This window comes from Podarcis liolepis (genome assembly GCF_965112155.1).
Source record: "Podarcis liolepis genome assembly, chromosome: 2".
Lineage (NCBI taxonomy): Eukaryota > Metazoa > Chordata > Lepidosauria > Squamata > Lacertidae > Podarcis > Podarcis liolepis.
In genome coordinates, this window is record NC_139555.1 from 127,472,495 (window position 1) to 127,493,253 (window position 20,759).

General features: G+C 43.9%; 4 protein-coding genes and 1 long non-coding RNA gene across 5 annotated transcripts in view; 1 reads left to right on the forward strand and 4 right to left on the reverse strand.

Moving 5' to 3' along the window:
- Positions 1-20,759, reverse strand: part of LOC310699314 (uncharacterized protein) — a gene marked incomplete at its 5' end in the record, with an annotated part of 338,944 nt that overhangs the window by 261,506 nt on the left and 56,679 nt on the right. The window lies entirely within an intron of this gene.
- The window catches only part of LOC310701854 (uncharacterized protein), a 175,018-nt gene that overhangs the window by 81,605 nt on the left and 72,654 nt on the right, over positions 1-20,759 (reverse strand). The gene's annotated exons all lie outside the window — the stretch shown is intronic.
- LOC310701556 (uncharacterized protein) overlaps positions 1-20,759 on the reverse strand; it is a 72,679-nt gene that overhangs the window by 46,799 nt on the left and 5,121 nt on the right. Inside the window, exon 2 of the mRNA XM_083492647.1 lies at positions 4,735-6,564. Within this exon, the coding sequence (XP_083348773.1) occupies positions 4,922-6,484 (1,563 nt within the window). The 5' untranslated portion in view covers positions 6,485-6,564 and the 3' untranslated portion in view covers positions 4,735-4,921. The remainder of the gene's footprint in view (positions 1-4,734; positions 6,565-20,759) is intronic.
- The window catches only part of LOC310699313 (uncharacterized protein), a gene marked incomplete at its 3' end in the record, with an annotated part of 89,747 nt that overhangs the window by 44,795 nt on the left and 24,193 nt on the right, over positions 1-20,759 (reverse strand). The gene's annotated exons all lie outside the window — the stretch shown is intronic.
- On the forward strand, positions 130-1,021 carry LOC310699348. The gene is made up of 2 exons (XR_014522047.1): positions 130-353; positions 759-1,021. It is a non-coding gene; the product is annotated as an uncharacterized lncRNA (long non-coding RNA).

A 20,759-nucleotide genomic window follows, 5' to 3' on the forward strand; every position in this document is an offset into this window, starting at 1 on the left:
ATCATTTAGCCCGGACACTGAGGTCCACTTCTGAGGGTCTTCTGGCACTTCCCTCATAATTACAGGGAACCAGGCAGAGGGCCTTCTTGGTAGTGGCGCCCTCTCTGTGGAACACACGCCCCCATAATTTATTAATTATTATTATTATCATCATCATCATCATCAGATGTCAAAGAGAGAAAGTAACTTTTGGAAGACCTCTGAAGGCCTTCAGGGAAGTTCTTAATGTTTGACATTTTACATGTTCCTTTGTCATAGAACGAAGCTGGCACCATCCATCCATTGGTTCTGGCAGGGTTCCAGTTCATGGTCAACAAGATTAAACAGATGCACGTTGGGCTGATGAGGAGGAGGTGAGGGACCAGGAGTGAGACCTTGGGGTCATGTTAGGTAACTCTGGGAAATTGTTGACCCTGTGTGCACTGGCTCGGGAAACTGCAAATCTCACGCTGGGGATGTTTAGGGAACTGATTGAAAATACACCTGCTACTCTCCTAATGGTTGTAGTGCAGATCTTGTTGGCATGCAGAGGGTCGCAAGGCCAGCTGGCTAGTCCCAGGTGGGTCATCTCCTTCCAGCCGTCCCGCTGCGAAGAACCATCAGCCTCTGCTGTAAATCAGCGACCCAGGCTTCGAAGCCAGGGCACACTATATCAGCAGAGCGAAGGCGTGAGGCTTGTGGAAGCATACTACAACTACGGATTTATTAATCATAAATCAGGACAAAGAAACATTTCGTCTCTCTCTTTGTATTCTCAGAGAGACAGAGAAAAGCAAAAGCTATACGCACAATGGAAGTTCCCAGCATACTGTGCTGGAATGTAAACCGACATGTGACACATAACAAACCCATATCTGCTCCTTAAGGAGGAATGGAAATTCTCAACAGACCTATGGTGTGAACACATTTGGAGTACTGTGCACAGTTCAGTATCTGGGACCTTTCAGTTTGGAGAGAAGACGAGGAAGGAAGGACATGTCAGATAGAATGGAGAAAGAGGATAGAGAAAAGCCCCCCCCCCCAATAAAACTAAAACTCATAGAATCCAGTGAAGCATGAAGCAGGAATGGTGGAAGATTTAGGAGAGCGAAAAGAAGGGTCTCTCCCCCCCCCCCCTTCTCTGCATCCAGCCAGTCCATGGTGGCAACAGCAACAATAAGATAATTACATCAATAGTATACATTGTGCTCTGCTGGCAGGAGGACTCCCTCGGATCATGTCCAGTTGTAAAGGTGCAAGGAGGCTTTCCACCCTCAGGGCCCAGAGGGGGATCCTGTCTTGGGGCAGCTGGTAGAATTGGAGGAAGCTGACCCTTAGCACTCTGGGTTTGGGACCTACCGGAACCTCCTTCCACATTATACTCATCCATATTGTTTCTCGCCTACGTCATTTTGGGGATAGCATTCTACACACACTTGCGTCACCATGTGCCCCCCTCCCAACATTGCTTTGAGATGCTCTGGTACGGCCCCTTCTTCCCTGCCCCTTCCCTCCTCATGCAAGACGTGCAGCTGGGAACAGAGCCTTTCCTGGTTCTGCCAGGGAATGCCCCTTTTATTTCTCCTGCCACCAAATATATCTATACACATTATATCTGACATAATGCATCTATAAATCAAAAGAATAGATCAGGGTTTCAAGATTACCTTCGGCATATAAGTAGGTGCTTTCAATCTTGCTGTGTCTTCATGGTTCCACTATTGCAATTATAACAATGGGACTTAGGCTGCTGTTCCTATAATATTAGTCTAACTCTGATTCCAAAGCAACACCACCAGTCTCAGCTCCACTTTGAGCAACTCTCCATTCCCAGATACAAACATTTCCAGCTCCCTCCACCAAACACCAACACCAGCTCACTCCTCATACAGAAGCAACACTACAGATTCACATTAAATATTATATTCTACTTACTATTGTGAAATGTTACCTTCATTATTTAAATACATGTCTAGACAACATTACATGCAAACAACAAAAGCTCACATACGCTGCATGCGTTTAAGATTGATTTCCTGTTATTGATGTGAACGAAAGTATATAAACTTATATAAGGACACTTATGAGAAGAAGTGGAAGGAAATAAAAAAAGAATTAGAGACTTGGGGCAAATTCAATTTGTCCCTGTGGGGGAGAATATCCACAGTTAAAATGATGGTATTGCCAAAGATGATTTTTATGTTCCAAACAATACCTATAATTAGAGGCGTAAAGTGTTTTAAGGATTGGCAGAAAGACCTTGCCAAGTTTATTTGGCAAGGGGAAAAAACACGAATAAAATTTAAGCTACTAACAGAGTTGAAGGAAAAAGGAGGCTTCGCGGTCCCTGAGCTTAAACTGTACCTTGAGGCAGTGTGCTGGACATGGATTAAGGAATGGATATTAATTAAAAACACAGAAGTCCTAGATCTGGAGGGATGGGATATTGTGTACGGGTGGCATGGCTACATAGGCTATGACAAGGTTAAATCTCACAAAGGATTTTTAAATCATATGGTGAGAAGGGCATTATATGAAGTATGGGAGAGGAGTAAAAAATCAGTAGTAACCAAAACACCATGGTGGCTGTCGGTCCACAGGCTGAATATGAACAGCGATTGGCTAACATATAAGGATTTAGTAGAGGAAACAAGTAGTGATCCAAAAATAAAGGACCTAGGCGAATTGAAACAGAAGGGAATAACCTGGCTGGAGTATTATCAATTAAAAGCCGCCCTTGAAAAGGATAAAAGAACCAAAGGATTTGACAAAAAAATATCCTATCTAGAGAAGGGTATTTTATATAATAATCAAAAGACACTTTCTAAAATGTACAAACTACTTTTGAATTGGCAAAGAAAGGAGGAAGATATCAAAGAAATTACAGTAAAATGGGAGAGGGACCTGGGACATACAATCAAACCCAATATTTGGAACGAATTATGGACTAAAAATATAAAATTCACGGCTTGTCTCCTTATACGGGAAAATCTTATGAAAATGTACTATAGGTGGTACCTGACCCCTGCAAAACTTGCAAAAATAAACAAATCAAACAATAACAAGTGCTGGCAATGTAAGGAACAGATAGGAACATACTACCATATGTGGTGGTCCTGTCTAGAGATACAAAGATTTTGGAACATGATTTATGAAGAGATAAAGAGATTGATAAAAACTACGTTTAGCAAGAAACCGGAAGAATTTTTACTAGGAATGGTTTCAGATACTATTCCCAAAAACAAAACTAGGCTATTTACCGTATTTTTCGCCCTATAGGACGCACCGTCCCATAAGGCGCACCTAGTTTTTTGGGGGGGGAAATAAAGGGGAAAAAATTATTCCCCCCCCCCAGGCGTGGGGCTGGGTTGGGGGAGGCCCAAGCTTCCCCCGACCCCAGCCCCCAAACAGGCAGCTCTCTGCAAGCCGTGGGAGCCCAGCGCTGACTCCCGCTGCTTGCGGGGAGGTCCGCAAAGCCTGGACGCGCTGATCTCAGCGTGCGCAGGCTTCGGCATGCCGGCAACTCTCCGCAAGCAGCAGGAGCGCTCCCACTGCTTGCGGAGAGGTCTGCGAAGCCAGGAGAGCAAGAGGGGTCGGTGCGCAAAAAAAAGCCCGTATTCGCCCCATAGGACACACACATTTCCCCTGCTTTTTTTCTTTTCTTTTATCTTTCCTATAGTTGCTTATGTTCTGTGTCATGTACTTCAATACTTTTTGTACTTTTTGTACTTTTTTTTCATTACTCTTAAGAAATTTTCCTTTGTAATTTTTGGCTGTTTATATTTATATGTACCTGTTTAAGCAAAATAAAACCTATAAAAAAAGAAAGAAAGTGTCAACTTAGAGAAAAACAGGTCCTACACTCTAAAAAGTGTTGCATAATAACCAAAGCAGGATGAACACTCCTTCTGTCTAAATCCTTCTCTTCTTTGAGTTAATTGATGGCCTGAAGGTGTTTCCACTATTACAGCTCTTACCCCTCGGAGTCTTTTGATGGCTTGTAATAATAATAATAATAATAATAATAATAATAATAATAATAATAATAATAATAATTTATTTATTTCCCCAGCCACTCTGGGCGGCTCCCAATCAAGTGTTAAAAACAGTACAGCATTACATATTAAAAACTTCCCTGAAGAGGGCTGCCTTAAGATGTCTTCTGAATGTCAGGTAATTATTTCTCTTTGACATCTGATGGGAGGGCGTTCCACAGGGCGGGCGCCACTACCGAGAAGGCCCTCTGTCTGGTTCCCTGTAGCCTCACTTCTCGCAATGAGGGAACAGCCAGAAGGCCCTCGGCGCTGGATCTCAGTGTCCGGGCTGAACGTTGGGGGTGGAGACGCTCCTTCAGGTATACAGGACCGAGGCCGTTTAGGGCTTTAAAGGTCAGCAACAACACTTTGAATCGTGCTTGGAAACGTACTGGGAGCCAATGCAGATCTCTCAGAACCGGTGTTATGTGGTCCCGGCGGCCACTCCCAGTCACCAGTCTAGCTGCCGCATTCTGGATTAATTGCAGTTTCCGGGTCACCTTCAAAGGTAGCCCCACGTAGAGCGCATTGCAGTAGTCCAAGCGTGAGATAACTAGAGCATGCACCACTCTGGCGAGACAGTTCACGGGCAGGTAGGGTCTTAGCCTGCGTACCAGATGGAGCTGGTAGACAGCTGCCCTGGACACAGAGTTAACCTGTGCCTCCATGGACAGCTGTGAGTCCAAAATGACTCCTTGTAAGACTTCCACTACAACTGAACCTCTTTCCACACTCCATACATTTAAATGGTTTCTCCCCTGTGAGTCCGTTGATGTCTCCTAAGGTGTCCACTATCAGTGAAGCTCTTTCCACACTCCATACATTTAAATGATTTCTCCCCTGTGTGCGTCCGTTGATGTCTTCTAAGGTCTCCACTCTGACTGAAGCTCTTTCCACATTCCATGCATTTAAATGTGAGCCGGTTGATGTAGTGTTAGTCTTCCACTGTCGGTGAAGATCTTTCCACACTCCATGTATTTAAATGGTTTCTCGCCTGTGTGAGTCCGTTGATGCCTTCTAAGGCCTCCACTCTGAATGAAGCTTTTTCCACACTCCATGCATTTAAATGGTTTCTCCCCCGTGTGAGTCCGTAGATGAATTCTAAGGTCTCCACTCTGACTGAAGCTCTTTCCACACTCCATGCATTTAAATGGTTTCTCCCCTGTGTGAGTCCGTTGATGAATTCTAAGGTGTCCACTCTGACTGAAGCTCTTTCCACACTCCATGCATTTAAATGGTTTCTCCCCCATGTGGGTCCGTAGATGAATTCTAAGGCTTTTGCTAGTAGTGAAGCTCTTTCCACACTCCGTGCAATTAAATGGTTTCTCCCCTGTGTGACTCCATTGATGAATTCTAAGGCTTTCGCTAGTAGTAAAGCTCTTTCCACACTCCATACATTTAAATGGTTTCTCCCCCGTGTGAGTCCGTAGATGATTTCGAAGGCTTCTGCTAGTAGTGAAGCTCTTTCCACACTCCATGCAATTAAATGGTTTCTCCCCTGTGTGACTCCATTGATGAATTCTAAGGCTTTCGCTAGTAGTGAAGTTCTTTCCACACTCCATGCAATTAAATGGTTTCTCCCCCGTGTGAGTCCGTAGATGAATTCTAAGGCTTCCGCTAGTAGTGAAGCTCTTTCCACACTCCATGAAATTAAATGATTTCTCCCCTGTGTGAGTCCGTAGATGAATTCTAAGGTTTCCACTCTGACTGTAGCTCTTTCCACACTCCATGCATTTAAATGGTTTCTCCCCCGTGTGAGTCCGTTGATGAACTCTAAGGTCTCCACTTTGACTGAAGCTCTTTCCACACTCCATACATTTAAATGGTTTCTCCCCCGTGTGAGTCCGTAGATGAATTCTAAGGCTTTTGCTAGTAGTCAAGCTCTTTCCACACTCCATGCAATTAAATGGTTTCTCCCCCGTGTGAGTCCGTAGATGAATTCTAAGGCTTCCGCTAGTAGTGAAGCTCTTTCCACATTCCATGCATTTAAGTGGTTTCTCCCCCGTGTGAGTCCGTTGATGAACTCTACGGTCTCCACTTTGACTGAAGCTCTTTCCACACTCCATGCATTTAAATGGTTTCTCCCCTGTGTGAGTCCGTAGATGAATTCTAAGGCTTTTGCTAGTAGTGAAGCTCTTTCCACACTCCATGCAATTAAATGGTTTCTCCCCCGTGTGAGTCCGTAGATGAATTCTAAGGCTTCCGCTAGTAGTGAAGCTCTTTCCACACTCCATGCAATTAAATGGTTTCTCCCCCGTGTGACTCCGTTGATGAATTCTAAGGTGTCCACTCTCAGCGAAGCTCTTTCCACACTCCATGCATTTAAATGGTTTCTCCCCGGAGTGAGACCACTGATGTTTTCTAAGGTTTCCACTGTCAGTGAAGCTCCTTCCACACTCCATACTTTCAAATTGTTTATGTTCTCTGTTTTCACACTCCATGTATTTAAATGGTTTCTTTGTTATTCCCATTGGAGATGGCCCAACAGAATTCTGACTGCCTTCTCCATTGTCTTCTTTCAATGGGGTGGGGAGAAAATCCTTTTTGTTTTCTAGGAAGAGAACAAAGGAATATTACACACATCAATTAACACCTGCTCTTATTTTAACATCTTGTACAATCTCTCCTGTCTTCCATATGTTCCAAATGTTTAGGAAAGGCAAATGAAATAATGTTAAATAATGGTAATGCATCATCAGCCTTTCCTAACCCTTAATTAAGCATTAATGAAGCAGCATTATCTTAGAATACGGTTGAACTGTGGGGGTTTACGTTTTATAAAAAGTGGTTTCTCACAGGAATGGGAGCTGCTCTATGTTCCATGAACCTGACCAATATTCCTCAGGGTCCTAAGTTCATTATGAAGTTCTTCATCTGTTGCACTATAATCCTCTACCCCTTGGGCCACATTTTGTCCCCCTCGATCTCTAGATCTTTATTCATCCCCTGCACATTCCCTTTGGCCTCAGGAGGTGCATAGTGACCATTTTGGGAATAACTGGGAATTATTTATTAAATTTGTATACGTCTCTTCATATGAAGATCACAAGATAAAAAGCCAAGGGCTTCTGGATATTGTAGCTCTGCTCCAACTGGGAATTATTTTATTTGTATACCTCTCTTCAACTGAAGATCACAAGATAAAAATATGTGTGACACTGAAAAAGGTGAGTATTAAAGGTGAATAACACTGATTGTGGGAAAGAAAAGAAAGGAGATGAAATCAGTGGTGTGTCCACCTGAATGTAATGATAACAACAACAACAATAACAACAATAACAATAATAGGATTTATAATTTCCCAAAGTGCACATCTCTTTATGCTTTTTCTATTTACTTTTGTGGATATAATGTGTAACAGGAGCTAAATGTTAATTATCTTATTTTTTATAAGCATTTTCTTTCAATTACTATTTTTTGACTACCTAATGTGAGTTCTTATACTTTTTAAAGTTTTTCCAAACTTGCGGCCCATGGGCCTTAGGGTGCCTATGCCTGAGATAGACGGTTAAATCAGGGCAGGCCAAATGGGACTCAGCTCCGTCCCCTCCCTGCATCTGCTGCCTGAGGGGGCTGCCTCAGTCTCCCTCACAGTGGAGCAGGCCCTGAGAACAGCCTTCTCACTGCCTTCCAAAATAGTCATACCTCGGGTTACAGATGCTTCGAATTGTGCGTTTTCGGGTTGCGGGTTATTTCCGGGTTTCAGCGCTCACACATGTGCAGAACCACTAAATCATGCTTTGTGCGTGTGCAGAATCACCAAATCGCAACCCACACATGCGCAGACGCAGCGCTGTAGGTTGTGAATGTGCCTCCCGCACAGATCACGTTCGCAACCTGAGCGTCCACTGCACAGGAAAGATGACACAGAAGACCTTGGAGTCTCACCGTGGAACACAACAACAACAACAACGATTGGTTATACGTCACTTTGGGCTGCCCTGGGCGGTGGCGTAGGGTGTCCCCGTTACAACAGCCCTGCAAAATAGACCGGAGTTGCTGCGCGCTTTTGGGACTTGGAAGAGTAACTTACGGCAACCGTAAAGGGCAGTCCAGTGTCGAAATTACGGGGGCCTCTTTTAAATAGGGGCTGATGTTTGAACTTGGGCTTTGGTAATGTTACAGAATTGGCAGGGGGGGCACTTGTGGGAGAGCAGGTTTCTTTGGCCGTCTCCCCCTTCCTTGCTTGCCCCTTCTGCTTTCCCATGGCAAGTCCAGCCGAATTCGACTATGGCGTGTGCTGCATATCTCCGCCTTCAGACAGAGGGAGCCAGGCAGCTTTCCGGGTCGTGTGCCCAACTTTTCATGAGCTGATATTAAATCCCAAAAGAACTACAGCTGCTTGTTACAAAGGGAGGGGGCCGATTCCGGTAGGTTAATGATATTAACTCTTTCCATGCTCATTTCTGATGTTCAGAAGCAGGTGACCCTTTCCTAGACCTTCCTAATGACATTCTCAGTCTTGACACACAGTATTTAAAAAGAAACACAAAAAACCCTTTACATAACTCCCTTTCTAAAATACACTGAGACCATCTTATAACATATCCCCGCTATAACACACAAGTTCTACTTAAATCCTAATATTTACTATGCCTAAACATTGGTTCCAAATTGGGAAAGGAGTCTCCCTGCTTATTTAACTTATATGCAGAATTCATCATGCGAAAGGCTGGGCTAGATGAATCCCAAGCCGGAATTAAGATTGCCAGAAGAAACATCAACAACCTCAGATATGCAGATGACACAACCTTGATGGCAGAAAGTGAAGAGGAACTAAAGAACCTTTTAATGAGGGTGAAGGAGGAGAGCGCAAAATATGGTCTGAAGCTCACCATCAAAAAAACGAAGATCATGGCCACTGGGCCCATCACCTCCTGGCAAATAGAAGGGGAAGAAATGGAGGCAGTGAGAGGTTTTACTTTCTTGGGCTCCATGATCACTGCAGATGGTGACAGCAGTCACGAAATTAAAAGACGCCTGCTCCTTGGGAGAAAGGCGATGGCAAACCTAGACAACATCTTAAAAAGCAGAGACATCACCTTGCCAACAAAGGTCCGTATAGTAAAAGCCATGGTTTTCCCAGTAGTGATGTATGGAAGTGAGAGCTGGACCATAAAGAAGGCTGATCGCCGAAGAATTGATGCTTTTGAATTATGGTGCTGGAGGAGACTCTTGAGAGTCCCATGGACTGCAAGGAGATCAAACCTCTCCATTCTGAAGGAAATCAGCCCTGAGCGCTCACTGGAAGGACAGATCGTGAAGCTGAGGCTCCAAGACTTTGGCCACCTCATGAGAAGAGAAGACTCCCTGGAAAAGACCCTGATGTTGGGAAAGATGGAGGGCACAAGGAGAAGGGGACGACAGAGGACGAGATGGTTGGATGGTGTTCTCGAAGCCACAAACATGAGTCTCAAACTGCGGGAGGCAGTGGAAGACAGGAGTGCCTGGCGTGCTCTGGTCCATGGTGTCACGAAGAGTCGGACACGACTAAATGACTAAACAACAACAACAAACATTGAGCACCACACACTGTTAACGGAAAAATCCGAGGGCTCTCTTGGACAAAACAAAGACACCAACCAGGATAACTTGGAGCAAAACAGCAGCCTGTAGGCTTGGCCTTTATTGAACTGTTGCAACAGGGTATTTCCTTCACTTGCAATAGAGAGGAAAAGACCCAGAACAATGGGCTGCAAGACCTTATAAAAACTTTTGAAATTCCCCTCCTCTAGGTCAAGCCCACCCCCAGAAACATCATGCATACATTACAGAAAGGAGGGGTTGACATCATGCATACATTACAGAAGGGGTTGACATCATGCATACATTACAGAAAGGAGGTGATGAGGGAGGAGTTGTGGTGGTAACCTGAGTGTCCTGTCACCTGGCTGGTTCCTCCTTTCCCCCTCCCCATGAGTACTTTCCAGGTGACAATGGGGAGTTTGCAGTTTCCTGCCCCCAGAGGGAAGATCTGATCATTGTCCTTTGTTTCAGCCTGTGGTGAATCCACTGTTCTTTGTGATTTTGATTGTCTTCTGTCTGGGATTATCAGGGTTGACATAGCAACTGGGCAGGGCTCCTGTGGATGTGCTGGTATGCTGAAGAGATTATGGCTGACCAGAAACCAAGCACCCCCCTTTGATCCTTTGATAGTCTTTGTCACATGGAGTAAAAAATGGAACAGTGCAAATCCGATGTATGGTTGATTTTCTATGAATTTATAACAGAAATGTGGCATATGTAGTGTGTGAGTGTGAGTGTGTGTGAAGTTTGTGCAAACAGAATGATTGGGGTGGGGGGGTTCCTGCTACAGTTCCCCCCTTCGGAGATAAGATTGCAAAGGTGGCTACTTTGCAATCCTTTTCTCCGCACAATTTAAGGTGGTAAATAATAACCTGGTATTCTCCGTCCCAGATGTGTGTGTCCATGTGAACCTGAAAGGGACTTGGATATCATGCTACTTTAAGGATATTTGCATAGAAATATAATGGTGTGACAGTGCACATAGTTAGACATAGGATATCACGTAAATTAATATTTTGTTGCTCAGTTACTTGTGGTATTCTAGCACCTTGGAAGAAATATTTTCTCAATAGTGATCTATGCTTTACATTTAGGCAGGAAGGTCCACTAATGACTGAAAAGTGCAGTTTGCTTCCCCCCCGCCATTTGTGTGTTCTCAGGTGTCAAGGTAGCTCTTCTGTGGTCTCACATTGGCATGGTGTCGCAGTAGTGGCAATCCCTGGTGAATCCACTTAGGGCTTTCATATTTATCATGTAGCCTGGTACCCACCACAGCTGGCACAGGTTTCGGACACGTCCTGAGAGAAATGTCTTTGCCTTGGCCAAAATCCATGGGATTCCTTATTATTATTACAGGCTCTGGTCTTGCAGTCATGGGAGTTGCTCACTTGCACTTTAAGGATCAAAGAGCTAATTGCAGCCTGGATACACTTGCCCAATTCAAACTGAGTCCAATTTGAATTTATGTGCCCCATGGTTCTCAACTCTTGAAACCAATCTGTTAAAAGAAAACCATTCTTAACAAGGGCAGTTGTCCAAATAAGTCAATTTAACACTATAAGGGATCATTCCTGCTAAACCAAAGCATATGCACCTTCATGTACCTGGTGTTTTATGGATCCAGAAGCTTGTCCTTGGCAAAACGAGGTTTAACACATTTTAAAATGGATAGGGAAAGTTGGCAGGGTGCCAGGTGGAACAATTAAATGTGGTTATAAGTTGATCTAAACATTGGACTACACAATAGTGCGAGCTATTAGAAAGTATAAAATGCATGAGAATTCTCCATTGGTGTGTAAGCAATAAGACATTAAACATAAAAACAATTACACACAAAAATTGCCCCCCTTTGTGGAAATCACACTGTCAGACACATTTCAACATTCTTACATAATAACACATAATACAAAACAAACTAATTAAATATCAGTTACATATCTTGACACAATTGTGATCTTTTATGTATGTATCTTTTGAATCCTGGAGCACAGTCTTAAGGTTCAAAAGTGAGAAAATGTCCTTGCAATTCAACTCCTCCCCTTAGCCATGAGGGGTTGTTGCTGCTTTTCATCATTGCACATCTGTAGAAGTGATATCCTGTAGGGGGCAGGGTTTGGGGGCTTAAAGACAGTTAGAAAAGGGAGGGGGCAAAAGGCAAAAAGGATGTCCTTCGGTTTCTGTTGGAAGCTGCAAATAATAAAAATCTTAGCGAATTAAGCGTTTCATTCATTCCAATATTATTATTACATTTTCCTATAACTACTGTTATTATCTGCCAAGTTCGTTTGCTTTCCATCACTTTGGAGAGAAAGAGAACTGTAAAAAATACAAGGTTAAAATAATAATGAAACACACACAATGACTTATGAGGAACGAAAAATAAATAAATGCTAAGACACACAATTTTAAGAAATCTGAAGTAACAATGAAAATAAAAGAGTGTTTCTTGATGTGACAACATTGGCTATAGGACAATACTGGAAAATGACTTAATACCAAGGAAAAAATGAATGGCAATTTTAAAGTTGTGCAAATAACTTGCACTAGCCAAAATAAGAAATGCTCAGGCAAAAGGTAAACAAATACCATTCACCAAACAATGTTTGGTTGTGCTTCGATTAACTTCATAGACATCATGGAGAAACAGATTAAATAAATGAAAACAGATTATTTGTAACTTTAAAAAAAGTGTCAAAGCCATAAAGAGATGGAAGTCACTAATATAGCAGGGATTCAGACTTGTTTCACAGAACAGAAAGAAAATTGCTGTGGGAGGAAAAAGGGACAAACACTTTGTTATCGGGGTTCACATATCCTGTTAAAAGGGAAAATTATTTCATGTGAGAAGCCTGTCAGGAAATGCTGTTCCTAAAATTCCCATTGAGGGGGGAATGCTTTGATATTTACCTGTGAAAAGAATTTGGCATGTTAAGATTTGGAACTTGGAAAGCTCTTGACTTTTGATGGGCTAGTTGTTGCTTTGTTTTGTTTTGTTTTGTTTTTTAGCCTTTTGTCTTAAATAGCCCCTGGAGCAAAGACAGATTAAGGGTGATTTCCCTCAATGGTTCCTCAATGGTTCCAAGTTTTCTTTTACATTTGGAAGAAACCTCCTCTCCCCCCTTACAGTTCCCCCCTTTCTCTCTCTCTCTTCTTTAGCTGATCTAGCCTCTGTGCATGTGCAGAGTTCATGTCTCAGCAAACCTTTTATACTATTGAAAATGTTGCATCCTTTGGCTAAATTACCATTTGAATAAGGGAAAGGAAGGGTAAGGAGTAGATTTTGAAAACAGGGTTTGATTTTAAACAAAAAAGAGAAACTCAGCAATTTAAGTATTCACCAAAGCTAGCAATTTCAGCCCAAGCAAATTGAGACTGCTTCCTTTATGTACAGGAAAGGGCTAATATCCCTCTGGCCATTCGCGGAACAATCAACCGCTCTCTTATTTATGAGTAAAAATGTCCAGAGTTAGAATTCATAGGATTTTTTTTTATTTATTTTTTTTAACTTCTCAGCCATTTCAGCCTTACCATTTGCAGACAAAAAAATATTATTATTATTATTAATATTATTATTTCCTGCCCTTTATTTACAGGAATGGTCAAGGCTAATTCTACTTGATTATTCATTTGTATGTGCTTAAACTTTGAGTAGACTTTTAAGTCTGATTTTTAAATAGTAGACAAAATGATAAACACTGTAATCACTCAAATGCTTGATATTACCAGTTGGGCTTCACCTCTCACCTTTTAAAACTAAAGAGCAAAGCTAGGCTGAATTTCAACTCCATTACCACACCAGGATTTAAGAATTACCCTCCAATGCTTGCAGACACATGGTCTTCCACACAGCCACAAATTGGGAGAGTTGAAAGGGACCCTGGGGTCATCTAGTCCAACCCTCCAAAATATAGGGTTCACAGTAAGATTTCGCAGCAAGATTTGTACTACCAAAGAGGCATACACATTTAAGTACAGATTTACAGCTGGGAAAGGAAACATCTATACTCCTGAGAGGATCTCTTATAAAGCACAGTTAAAGCAGCCCTAGATTTGATTTTTTTTTTTTTAAAGGGAATACACAAGTGTTGCCCCCTCCCCCCTTTGCAGTTTCCTTTAAAGGAAGCTTACTCGGGAGTAAATTTACCTAGCACAGAAGTAAGAAGGGAGAAACCAACTGAAAGAGGCAGAGTGAAACAAGGGGGAGGGGGGCATTTTCTAACAAAAGAGGCCATGAAGTCTTATAGAGACTGATATCAGGAGCCTTACAATAACTCTTCTGTCCAACCAAATCAAAGTTAAAACTGGACTCAAATATTTTTTCTTAGAATGAACACCATACTTTTATAGGCATACGCTTAATGAAATACATACACTGCATTTTAGCTTGAGAGAGCAGTTGCGCTCAACTAGGCTTTTGCAGCAGAAACATTTGGTTAACTTCTCCTTCCAGAATAGACTGGAACACAGGTGTACTCACAAACTCAAAAGTTACCACAAAACATCATTTACCATTAGACTTAAAATCACCCTCCTCACTTAAAACTAGAAGAAAGAGGTGGGGTAATCCCCCTTTCAGAACACAAGTAGCACGTATACAGGATTTCACCACTTGGGAGGGAAACTCTCTTTTAGAGCCTCTCTCAAATAACAAACAGTTGCACACTCCATTCTCCATTTTGTTTTGTTTTAAGATTGATAAGGCGCAACATGGCTTCCTTAGATTTAAGATTTTTGAAGCAAGCTTGCAATTTAAAACTATGTGCATTTAAGAACAGTCTGTGGATGCCAAGGCCAATGTAAATACAAACCCTTGAAATATTTCTAAATCTTTGAATACATCTCTTATTCATTTTTTTTTTTTTTGCCTCTGAGCACCATTAAGTTTACAGTTTCATGTTCTAGCTTTAGATTATAGTTTAACAACACAAATTTGATGTGTTCAGCTCTCCCTAAGAGTTCACACCCTGATTTTGTTGAAGGATCCCTGAGGTGGCCACTGTGCCCTGGGTTCTAGGTGGTGGGCCTAAGCCACCCACTAAAAGTTACAACGGTCTCGTACTTTGTACTTGGAAAGACCATTTTGCCCCTTTATTTTATTTCTATTTTTTCTCTAATTGGAGATGACAAGCTGGAGGGGCATATTAGAGTCCTCTCTGGGGCAAAAGGCTTCATGGAAGCTTTGTTGCCAGGAGGAGTCCAGCTAGGGTGTTTAGTGAGCTCCCATTCTCTCATATGTTATTATTGGGGGGTTTTTTCGTTAACGAAGTACGCTAAAGACAGAAAGAGTGGAAACACACACACAAGGGAGGAAAGGCAATGGGAAAGAAAGGGGGGACAGATAGAAGATCCTTTCAGTACTCAAAGTACCATTGACTAACACAATTCCTACTTATCTTCAGGCTACAAACTCATTTCAATAAATCTTATACATAAACTTAAACTTCATCCACGGGACACCTGGCCCGAAAAACTTCTACCTCGGGACACCTGGCCCGAAAACTTCTACCCCGGGACACCTGGCCCGAAAACTTCTACCTCGGGACACCTGGCCCGAAAACTTCTACCCCGGGACACCTGGCCCGAAAACTTCTACCTCGGGACACCTGGCCCGAAAACTTCTACCCCGGGACACCTGGCCCGAAAACTTCTACCTCCCCTTCTACCCTCCACAACAGCCTCCTGCCTAGCCTTTTGGACTAAGTTCGGGCTCCCTACTGGACGCCTGTGCAGTGCAGTGCCAGATCGGGGGTCGAGAAAACAAATTGTAGGGACGCCTCCGAGGGAAGACGTCAGAGAAACAGTAAAGGAGCCACGCTTTCCCGGACTCAATTCCAAGACGGAAAACGGGGGAGAAAAGAGATAGAGAGATTTAGATGTTCCTGGACGACCCCCGGGGGGGAACATCGGAAAACAGCAAAAGGTACCACAATTTCCCCGGCCACACACCGTGTAAGAAATTGAGGGGAGAGAAAGAGAAAGGTTTTGGCGTACCCAGACGACTCCGAGAGGTATGCGCCACACAGTAAAGTTCCGCGATCTCCCTGGCCACTTTCCGAAGGGGAGAATCGGGTTAGAAAAGGGTAAAGTTAGAGCGCACCCGGCCGACTCCGAGGGGCTACGCCAGAAATGAAAGAAGGAAAGTCTGGCTGTCGTGGGGACGTTACTTTTCCACCCCCCTCCCAATGCATTTACTTCAAACCATACTCACGTTCGAAGATGTCCCCCCGCAAATCCCAGGATCCTTTTCTTTTTAGCCGGCTTGACCTCGCCTTTGCTCCCCTGGTTGAGCTTTTGGTGACGATTGATTACCGCCCGCAAAGAGGAGGCAGGGAGAGGAAGAAGGATCCCTGGGCTAAGGTTGCCCAGTGGCGCCCGATCCCTTCTATCTCCCCTCTCACCTTTACAGGAGAACCAAGTGTCCCTGAGTCGCGGTCGCCAACTGTTAACGGAAAAATCCGAGGGCTCTCTTGGACAAAACAAAGACACCAACCAGGATAACTTGGAGCAAAACAGCAGCCTGTAGGCTTGGCCTTTATTGAACTGTTGCAACAGGGTATTTCCTTCACTTGCAAGAGAGAGGAAAAGACCCAGAACAATGGGCTGCAAGACCTTATAAAAACTTTTGAAATTCCCCTCCTCTAGGTCAAGCCCACCCCCAGAAACATCATGCATACATTACAGAAAGGAGGGGTTGACATCATGCATACATTACAGAAGGGGTTGACATCATGCATACATTACAGAAAGGAGGTGATGAGGGAGGAGTTGTGGTGGTAACCTGAGTGTCCTGTCACCTGGCTGGTTCCTCCTTTCCCCCTCCCCATGAGTACTTTCCAGGTGACAATGGGGAGTTTGCAGTTTCCTGCCCCCAGAGGGAAGATCTGATCATTGTCCTTTGTTTCAGCCTGTGGTGAATCCACTGTTCTTTGTGATTTTGATTGTCTTCTGTCTGGGATTATCAGGGTTGACATAGCAACTGGGCAGGGCTCCTGTGGATGTGCTGGTATGCTGAAGAGATTATGGCTGACCAGAAACCAAGCACCCCCCTTTGATCCTTTGATAGTCTTTGTCACATGGAGTAAAAAATGGAACAGTGCAAATCCGATGTATGGTTGATTTTCTATGAATTTATAACAGAAATGTGGCATATGTAGTGTGTGAGTGTGAGTGTGTGTGAAGTTTGTGCAAACAGAATGATTGGGGTGGGGGGGTTCCTGCTACAACACTAATAATAATAATAATAATAATAATAATAATAATAATAATAATAATAAATATTGATTATACCCTGCCCATATAGCTGAGTTTCCCCAGCCACTCTGGGCGGCTCCCAACCGAGTGTTAAAAACAATACAGCACTAAATATTAAGAACTTCTCTAAACAGGGCTGCCTTCAGATGTCTATTAAAAATGGGATAGCTGCTTAATTCCTTGACATCTGATGGGAGGGCGTTCCACAGGGCAAGCGCAACTACCCAGAAGGCCTTCTGTCTGGTTTCCTGTAACCTCACTTTTTGCAATGAGGGAACTGCCAGAAGGCCCTCGGCGCTGGATCTGTGTCCAGGTTGAATGATGGGAGTGGAGACGCTCCTTCAGGTATACAGGACTGAGGCCGTTTAGGGCTTGAAAGGTCAGCACCGACACTTTGAATTGTGCTCAGAAATATACTCAAATATTCCTCTGCAGCAAGGGAGGCAAATGGAAGCCTTCCCATTGTCTTTGTGCTTACAAATACTGCCTTAAGGAGGGATGAACAGGGTGGGCCTGTGACCTGGATTCAGGAACTAAAGTATTTACCATCACAAAAGAATGGCCAGGCTGCCCAGATAATGCAGTTAGTGACCATTAACAGGTATCCTTGGGGACAGGTTTTCTGCTGTAGACCGCCTCCTGTGATGTATTCCTGCTGTAGACAGTCTCCTTCTGTATATTGGGGGGGTGTGGTCTTGGGTGGGCAATTTCAAAAGACTATTTAAGGCCTTGCACACCTCCCTCCTGGTTGTGGTGTTTACTGTTGCAATAAAGATCAGGCTACTAGCCGCTTTGCTTCGCCATATACACTGGTTGGCCTCTGTTAGTTTCTCCTACCTACCGTATTTTTCGCTCCATAAGGCACACCTGATCATAAGGCAGTGTTTCCCAACCAGTGTTCCGCGGCACACTAGTGCCGTGGGAGGGAGGTGGGCGAGTTGGGCGGCGAGAGGCGGCGGCGGTGAGGATCCGCGTCGAGCCGGGGGCGGCTCCGCGGTGGTGGTGCCGAGCGGCGGGGCAGCGCGCGTAAAAGGGAGGAGCGCGAGACAGCGGAGGAGGAGGAGGCCGGCATGTCCGGGCAGCAGCAGCAACAGCAGCAACTCCCGGCGACGGCTCCTCCTCCGCCCGCTATCGCCGCCACCACCACAACAGCCGCCGCCGCCTCAGCTGCCGCCGTCCCTCAGTCCCTCGCTCTGCTGCCTCCTCCCACCCTGGCAAGGGGAAGGGAAAAAACTTTCACTTTTGTGCGTCCCTCCCGGCGTGACGCTGCGCGCTGACGTCACGGGGCGGGGCTTTAATGGTGGTGTGCCGCGAGATTTTTTTCCGGTAAACAGGTGTGCCGTTGCCCAAAAACGTTTGGGAAACACTGTCATAAGGTGCACCTAGTTTCTAGAGGGGGAATTCAAGAAAAAAATATTATTTAAAGGGAGCGCTGAGCAGAGCTCCCCGGTGCCCTGCGGAGGCTTTGTTTTTTTTTTTTTATAAAATTTTTATTGATTTTACAGAATTTTTAAACAACAAACAAACACTTAAAAGGACAAACAAACACGTATAATTTCAAACATATTTTCATAAACCTCTTTTCTTGGACTTCCCCATACCCCCCCTTTCTGCATCCCAATGTCCATAATCTCACAGCAACTCCCAATTGTTACTTTCCAACCTCTGTCATCTTAGTCCTCTTTGTATTCTGACCTTATATCACTGTACCCCTTTGTTTCTGAAAACCATAACATTTTAACATTCATTAAGTTTATAGTAGTCCTTAAGATAACTTTTAAATTTCCTCCATTCTTCTTCCACCGTATCTTTTCGTTGGTCACGGATTCTGCCTGTCATCTCAGCCAATGTCATATAGTCCATCACTTTCATCTGCCATTCTTCCAGAGTGGGTAGATCTTGTGTCTTCCAATACTTTGCGATGAGTATTCTTGCTGCTGTAATAGCGTACATAAAAAAAGTTCTATCCTTCTTTGACACCAATTGGCCGACAATGCCCAAGAGAAAGGCCTCTGGTTTTTTAGGAAAAGTACATTTAAGTACCTTTTTCATTTCATTATAGATCATTTCCCAGAAGGCCTTAATCTTCGGGCATGTCCACCAAAGGTGGTAGAAGGTACCTTCAGTCTCTTTACATTTCCAACATTTGTTATCGGGCAAATGATAAATTTAAAAATATGGAACGCTTCACGAATTTGCGTGTCATCCTTGCGCAGGGGCCATGCTAATCTTCTCTGTATCGTTCCAATTTTAGTATATGTGCTGCCGAAGCGAGCACCCCCTGCGGAGGCTTTGCGCCACTAAGGCAGAAGCTAAAACAGCTAGAGGGAGCGCTGCGCAGCACTCTCTCTAGCTGTTCTGGCTTCTGGGGTAGCCTGCGAAGCCTCCGCAGGGCAGCAACGAGCCTTCATCCCGGGCTTCCCCCGCCAGTCCTGACAAGCTCTGGGAGTATTCCCCACCTCCCGCAAAAGCCCACAGGAGCTGTGACCCTTTAAGGAGCGTGCGGCTCCTGCGAGCTTTTTTACGAGGTGGGAGAAGGGACTGACGCAGCCAGTCAGTCCCTTCTCCCTCCTCAGGGAAAAGCCCCCAAGAGCGGCGTGCTCTTTAAAGAGCGTGCGGCTTCTGCGGGAGGTGGGGGAATTCTGTAAGATTATTTGGGGAAGTTTTTCTAATGAAAAGATATTGTCACAGATGCTTGTTTTTGCCATTCTCAAAAGTGTGAATTTGTGTCTGCAGAGATAACATGCCTTTTCTTCACAGGAAAAATGTTATAAAATAAATATACAGAGTTGAGGGGAAACCTTAATCCCATTGTTCCTTTGCAGATTTATATACACAGAATCAACCCCTTAAATTCTAAGTTCCAAGAGGTTCAATGAACTGATGGTTTGCAGTGGAAGAGATCTGCACAAGTAGCTAAGTGTGAAGCAGTAAAAATGAAAGTGCAACCTTGTGAGCAGAATACTCCACACATCTTGGGGTCTTTGTGTAATAATTGTGCAAGTCAGACTTGAGGCAAGCGCTGAAGGCTCTTCAGGGCTGGCAACCTCTTCCCAATCCCACTGGGTTCCAACAGCCGCACTAACACTTAACTGTACAGAATAGGCACCTGAATGCAGAAGCCAATCCAAGGGGAGATGAGTCCTAGTGAATAAGATAACCTGGTAGTGTCATTGTGGCATCTGAATATAGACTGCATTTTTAATCAAGGCATATATTGGCTTATATCTTGATCAGGTAAATGGGCTTAGACTTTCAAAAGTTTCATGCCAGGCAGACCAGCTGTTCAGAGAGCCTTGGCAATGTTTTCCTCCTAGACAAGCCCCCCCCCTTCAATTTATAGCAGAAAACAATTCTCAAAGTCGTAAAAGCTGGAATTACAGGCTGAAATAGACCCAACATAATTAGGAATGGGTAAATAGTAAAATAAAACCGTTAAACTTGAGCCACAGGACAAAAGGCCAAGAGCACATGGAAAAGAAAGCAACCGGCTGGAGAAGGGGGGGAAGTGTAAACAGGGGAAGAGGCTTTTTTCCCTATTTTATTTTGAGGCTGTAAACTGGTCCATCCTTTCCTTTGAGAAGGCTTATTCTTCTTAAAAGGCTACCTATGTTATGTACTAAATATATTTGCTTAAATGTAATTATACAAAGGATCTAGAAAGAAAGAAATGTTAAATTCTTATTTCATAGAGTCATATTGCTGTAGGAGACCAGGGGGGCAGATGAGCCTAGCCCCCCTGCCAGAAATGAGACGCCATCCGAGCTATCCTGATATATTAGTTGTCAGACATTTGTTTAGAAACCTTCAAATGAAGGAGATCTTTCAATGTTGATGTGAAACTCAAGATCCTTGACATATGTTTAAGATAAAAATTTAAGATTAACCATTTGTTTTAGAAGGCAATAGGGCAAGGAAGGCAAGAGGTGAGCTGGTAATTAAGATTCCTTGTTGAGACACATGTAAGAT